Source organism: Tupaia chinensis, unplaced genomic scaffold, assembly GCF_000334495.1.
Source record: "Tupaia chinensis unplaced genomic scaffold, TupChi_1.0 Scaffold000049_1, whole genome shotgun sequence".
NCBI lineage: Eukaryota > Metazoa > Chordata > Mammalia > Scandentia > Tupaiidae > Tupaia > Tupaia belangeri.
This window is the reverse complement of record NW_006159507.1, coordinates 1,193,296-1,199,898: the sequence shown is the minus strand read 5'-3', so window position 1 is coordinate 1,199,898 and position 6,603 is coordinate 1,193,296. Positions and strand designations below refer to the sequence as shown.

The window sequence follows — 6,603 nt, the reverse complement described above, 5'->3', positions numbered from 1 at the left end:
CCACTCGGAAGCAAGGTGACCGGTGGGAGCCACGCTTGCTGAGACAGTCTGGGGACGGTCCTAGAGTCAGCCTGCTGCCGTCGCCATCCTGTGTCCTGCCGAGGATGCCCCGCGCCTGTCCCACCCTCGAGCCCCGTGGGGACTGATGGTGCTCACGACTCTTCCTGCGAGGGGAACTTCAGACCTCCACGTTACGTGGCTTTTTTAACAGGAAAAACAAGGCAGCTGGAGCCCCCGAGCTGCTCTCTTGCCAGCATTTTCACATTTTGCCTTTCGCGTGGTAGAAGCCAGCATGGCGATTCCGTGGTGGGGACCCCCGTTCACGGCAGCGCCCCACAGAGCCATGCTGAGGTGTGGATACGGCCGCGGTGCCAGGCAGCGGGCAGTTCTGAGTCGGGCTTGGCTTTCGGAGTCCTGTGTCTGTACGTAGCAGTCTGGTGTGTACATACAGTAGCACTTCAGAGTGGATGTACTGGCCCCCGCTACCCCGGACAGGCGGCGCCCCGCCCTGTGACACCTACGTTAGCGAGGAGCGAGCCACTCTGCTGTATGCCTTAAGCCAATATTTACTCATCGGGCCATTATTTTTACAATGGCCATGGAATAAACCCTTTGTACGAAAATAAAAACAAACAAAAAGAGCAAGGTGTTTTGGTATAATGCCTTTTCATGTGTGTGTATACATGGGTGCATGACCGGCGGGGGCGGGTGGGCAGGCGTGTCTCAGGGTCTTCTGTGACTTCACAGAGCTGTCGACTGTACAGTTTTCCAACTCACCATATAAATGATGGGTTTGCATTCTAGTTGCAACAATAAATTTTTTTTTCTAAAGATCATGGATTTGGGGTGCTTCCCATTTCTTTGCTTAATGGACCTAAACCAGAACGGGCAGCTCGTTTCTTTCCATCCCTGCTGATGGGGAGCAGATGGTGTCAGCTGAGCGGGTTAGTTTTCCACGTCGAAGAGCTGCGCCAGCGGCCTGGAGTCTGCATGCCACTGGCCTGGGGGTGCCCCACGCTGGGGAGGTATGCAACCCTTGAGGCCTCCACCCATTTCCTTCAAGGACACAAAAAGGCTCACCCACTGGAGGACCCCCGATCACTGCACACTTAGAGGAGTTGTTGGAAGAGCTGCTCTAGCCTCCAACTGTGTCCCTTGGCCAGTTGCCTGTAAGGTACAACGGTCACGGCATCTCGTACACACGCAGTCCCGTCTGACGTGGAGCTGACTCAGAAATCATGACAGTCACAACACTGTCGTCTTTTTGTGTAACAATGAGCCAGCCTAAGGCCTCCCCAGAGTGAGGGCCTGGCTCGGCTTTGAAGTAATTTCCGACTTGCAGCATGTGCGAGCATGGCACATGGGCCATGACACCCAGCTGGCGGCAGGGGGAGCGGCCATGCAGTGGCCCCGGCAGGCCCTCGGGACTGGGAGCCAAACCAGCTATGGTCTGTGGCCACAGAGTGCCCGCCGAGGCTTGTGGGCCCAAGAGCATGTCCCACCCACTCTCCACTTTAGTGTTTTGTGTATAAAAAATGGCATCTAAGCTTTCAAGAAGAGTGCTGGTGTGAAAAAGTAGTGGATTTGTAACTTTGGAGCAGACACGAGATGAGAAGGCCAAAGGCCTTCCCATGGGCTGCCTGCGTAGGACCAGGTACACTGAGGGAAGACAGACGCACGCACGTGTGGCCACCCTCCATCCCGTCCTCACAGGACACGCGGGCTGGTGGGGAGTCAGCGCCCACGTGCAGCTCGTGTGTCCCGGCAAGTCGCTGAATTGGAGGAACACCACCATTTGCTTCTTGGTAAAGTAAAACACCGATTAAAAGTCTTTTTTTTTTTTAATTGAAATTTCAGAAAACTGAACATAGGAACAAGGGAAATAAATACTAAATTAACCCAAAAAGCACAAAATATATACAAGAAGTTGGAATGAGAATGTTTAAGTTACAGAGTTCGCCAATGCCACTGCCGAGAACGGCTTTCACGTCCCAAGTTTCCTCCGTGATCAGCACAGAGACGTCTCAGGACGTGGTTTTTAATAGACTTAAATAGGAAACTAAGTTTCTTTAAAGCAACATGCTCTTCAGTGAGATCGCTCTTCAAACCAGTTTATGGCCCCTGGCGCAGTTTAATAGGCCCTAAGTGGACTGGTTTCAAAACCCGGATTCCATTTTGATGTGTACTGCCAAGGCCTGCAACGCCCAAGGCTCCTGGCTGCCCCAGGTCCGTCCTTGGTGCTGTGAGCAGGGGGAAAACGAGGTCCAGGCCGGCCAGCTCTGCCCTCTTGGCTGGCATGCGGGCTGCAGCTGGGTTGACAGTGGGTTTTAGAGACCTTGGCTCAGGGCCCTTCCCCAGCTCGCCAAGGTGACAGCTGGCTGCTGTCAAAGCGACTGGAGCCACTGCGGTCTTCCCCAGCCAGCCGGCATGGAGCAGAAGTGCTGAGCCAGCCGGTGTGCAGGGGCTTCTGTTCCACCCTTCACCCCAAGGCCTTTTATTCCAGGCCTTGGCCGGCTTGGCCTCGGCCACTCCGCAGTGTGGCTGGATGGCACTGGCCCGCTCTGCATCCTGGGGAGGGCACTCGACGTTCAAGCCACAGATCGCCTCCTGGAGCTGTGCAGCCTTCCGTGCGTCACCTTTCCTGCTGCTGCACAAAAGCCCCACGTGTGCCCTGGGGCTTTGTAACTGCCCTGGAGCCCCCGGTGGCAGCCCAGGCAAGCTCAGTCCCGGGGAACGTGTGGCGTGCCCTGCCCAGAGCTCAGGCGCTGGGGCAGCAGCCAAGAAAAAGAAGGAGGAAAAGAAAGCCAAGTTTGGGGTCCTCTAGAGACTTTTTAAAATACTGTGATTTCAACATCTGCCTCTTGGCCGAACACTTCGTTTTGTTCTGAGCAAAGTTTGTTCATCTTCTCAAAAGCTAAGCGTCCTTTTTCACCTGAAATAGTAAGGGATTGCCACTGGATGGTCTCCCGCTCTGTGTCCTACTCCGTCCAGCCCTGGCTGTCCTCGTACTGGCTGATAGGTTGGCTTCACTGTCACATGGGCAGGGCTGGAGGAGTTGAGCGCCCACCTGGTGGCCTGCATGGACTGAGGACCTTGCCCTACCTCTGCGACCCAGTCTGTGGAGCCGGCCCCCTGCCGCGCCCCCGCTGGCTTTCGTCCACAGAGACTAGAAAGCGGAGTTAAGGACTCTGACACTTGTGGCCACCCAGCCAGGAAGGAACATGCCGTAGCTGGGAAGCAGCTCAGTGGGGGCTGCTCTGCTCCAGGCTTGCGCCCGGTGCCCACCCTGTGCCACTCCGCCTGTTCGAGGGCTGGCGCGACCGCTCCTTCTAAGGGCCTGGGAACCCGCCGCACCGCACACGACCTTTGACGCGCTACGTTACCGAACGACAGCGTGGTCTCCCGGGCTGCAGCTCGCACAGCCTCCAGGTCTGACTGGCACAGGCTGGCAATCTGATCGATGCTCTCAACGCCCTGTTGGAGGTTAGAAAGAAAAGCGTTCGTTAGGTAGAGTCCACCTTTATCAGCCCTGCAGGGGGCCTCAGCCCCCTTTCATTTCTGGAAGCTTCCAGGTTTCTTCTGTGGCCTCAGGTTTGTCCGAAACGCCTTTGGACAAAAGTTCGTTCAGCTGCTAGGGGGCCGGCCATCAGCAGAGCTTGCCTTCATGGATGCGTCTGGCGGGCTCCAACGATGAGGAGACGTGCTTCCTTCTGACCCTTCCTACCTCCTCTGACCCTCTAGGGCAGCCTGAGCTGGGAGAAGGCTGCTCTCTAAGGACGAGCACGCGCTGCAGTGCCCCCTGCTGGGCACCCAGCCCCTTGCTGCTTATCTGTAACCAAGTGCCCTTCCTAGAATCCCCTGTAGATTCATTCCGGAGTGAATGGGCAAGTGAGTTGGATCTTATTGACCTATCTTTCATCTGGTAAATGGGCAATGATTTTTTAAAAGGGAGATGTTTGCTATAGAGCATGTGTGCTTGTCAGAGACAGAGAGAGAGACAAAGTGAGAAATCACACCCTGAGGGGGATGGCCACACCACAATTCCTTCTCCATTCTCTTCTTGGGATTTTGGGCATGCATGCACACATGCCTGGCATTGAGTTTTAACTGCCAGCTCTGGGATTCAAACCTCAGTAGGCTATGTGGGAGTTGAGTTCCTTAACCACTATGTATCCTGCTGGCTTAAGTGTGATTAAATGATTAATTAATTTAATTTATTTATGGTTATTTTTTTTTAATTTGCTATAGAGCATGTGTACTCACCAGAGTCAGAGAAAAAGAGAGGAAGCAAGCCACCAGGGCTCAAACCACAGTTGGCCAGCTCCTTAACCACCAGGCTACCTGCTGGGTCCCAGGTAGTAATTTTTTTTTTTTGGAGAGATTTTTGCTATAGGGTATGTATGTTCACTGGAGAGACAGAGACAAATCACTCCCAGGGGAGATGGGTACATCACAACCCTTCCTCCTCCATTCTCTTCTTGGGATTTTGGGTACGCACACACATGTGCCCAGTGTGAGTTTCAAGCCTCCAGGTCTGGGACTCGAACCATGATACACAATGTGGAAGTCCAGCACCTTAATCACTATGCCACCTGCTGGCCCCAGCACGTAGCGATGTTTTAAAATGAAAATTGCAATTGCATGTGAGGTTGACTGAGGTAAACGGACCGCCCTCAATGCAGATGGCTGGGTTATATCAAGCATCTCAGAAGCACTGTTATTACCTGGGCTTGTCCTAATACTTGTGGAGTCCAGCCTAAAGAAGTCATTTAGAACTTGGGACCAGCAGGTGGTGTAGTGGTTACATCCCTGGACTCCCACATAGCTGACTGAGTTTGTGTCCCAGACCCAGTAGCTTAAAACTCGTGCCAGGCGCATGTATGTGCATGCCCAAAATACCGAGAAAATGGAGAAGAAGGGATTGTGGCATGGCCATTTCCCCCTCCCCCGGGAGGGGTGTGATTTCTCACTTTTCCTCTCATCTCTCTCTGGCCTGTGCATATGCCCGATAGCAAAAATCTCTCTTAAAAAAAAAAAAAAAAAAAAGAGAGAGGGAGGGGAGCGTGTGCTGCTGTTCCCTGGGAGGCAGAGCCATAATGTCAGTAACTTGTTCATGTGTCCATGCCAAGTGGGTCGTGGGGAAAGTGACTGGGACAGCAATGCAAAACACTGCTACAGTGAGAGTGACCAGGCTTGTTCTGAATCCCTATTTATTAAAATATTTTAATAAGAGGAAAGCCTACTTTGCCCACGATGCCCTTCAGCAGTGTACAGCTGGGGATATCGTGCTTCTCAAAGCTTTACCTGTTCCACGAATAAAGCACGAGAAACGTGAACTGGCTGAGATCGTTTTCAAAGTTGGAAAAGTCATAGATCCAGTGACAGGAAGACCCTGTGCGGGAACTCCCTACCTGGAGAGCCCACTCGGTTCGGAAACCACCCACTTCACCAAAACCCTAGAAGAACTCAATGTCTCTTCAACACGTGAAGGAGGATTGGAAGGAACCAAAGGGAAAGGCTGACATGTTCACTTTACGGGAAAAGAAAATTTTCTCGGTTTTATCATAAACTACTCAGTTACTCTTATGGTATATTATTAAATAACCAAAATTAAATGAAGAACCTGTTACAATTTTTCATAAAGAGTTATGCCATGTTTCAAATGTTCTTTTCAGCAAACATGCTTGTGTGTCTACTAAGTGTGCCTAGCAATCGGCCACATTATTTGCTGTTACTTTTCCTGTTACTTTTTCATTCAAGGGAATCTTGAATTAGAATCCTTATTTTGGGAGAATACTTTTTGATATAAACAGATAAAATCCCCATTAAGCAATATTTTTGTTCTATATTTTAAATAAATTTAATTTTTCTCTGATTTAATCCGTTCCAAAGGGGAATAGTTAACATACTTGTAAGCCAGACTTTTTCAGATTAAGCCCTATTAATAAGAATGTTGACATGATGGAAATAGAATGTCAAGTTCTATGTTACCTTTTTTAATATCCCAGGCCAGATCAAGCAGGTGTGAGTTAAGACCTGGTGCACATAAGTTGTAGGACTTTTCACACATACATTTGAGTTGGAGAGTGTCTGAGTTTTGTTGCAGTTCATTAATAAACTGTGATAACTTTTTTGCGAAAAAAAAAAAGAATTTAGAACTCAAGATGGTTCATTCAAGATGGTTTTTCAAAAAGGTTTATGCATAAAGTTTCTCAATGATGTGATTTATGAGCCCTCCCAAAAAAACTGGATGAAAAAAACCTCCATTTTCTGTAACATGCAAGTGGGCGAGTAGGTTAAATGAAAACATGCACCTGATGGCCCCTTCATGAAGAATTCAAAAGTGCTGCCTCTCTCACACAGGAGTTCTTACTTTGCTCGCTAATTTTAAACTGAATGTAATAGGGTCAACGTCAAGCGCACACACACCTAGAAACAAATGTCGTATATCAACATGTCAGTGGAGGTTAAGTGTCAGCGGATGGATAACTTCTACACTTCTTTTTTCTTTTAACAATGAACTATTCTTCTCTTTATATATGTATGTGTGTGTGTGTGTGTATTTTTTTTTTTAACTGCCAGAGGACACATGTACTTGCTAGA

General features: G+C 50.0%; 1 protein-coding gene and 1 pseudogene across 3 annotated transcripts in view; one reads left to right on the top strand and one right to left on the bottom strand.

Annotated features, from left to right (window-relative positions):
• Positions 1-1,822: 1,822 nt before the first annotated feature.
• The window catches only part of RIPOR3 (RIPOR family member 3), a 91,183-nt gene continuing 86,402 nt past the window's right edge, over positions 1,823-6,603 (bottom strand). For 2 of the 3 annotated variants that reach the window (XM_027775075.1, XM_027775076.1), the window contains exon 22: positions 1,823-3,474. In XM_027775075.1, the coding sequence (XP_027630876.1) occupies positions 2,929-3,474 (546 nt within the window). In that variant the 3' untranslated portion in view covers positions 1,823-2,928. The remainder of the gene's footprint in view (positions 3,475-6,603) is intronic. The other variant, XM_027775078.1, reaches the window with a different exon arrangement.
• On the top strand, positions 5,049-5,646 carry LOC102492888 (28S ribosomal protein S17, mitochondrial pseudogene; annotated as a pseudogene).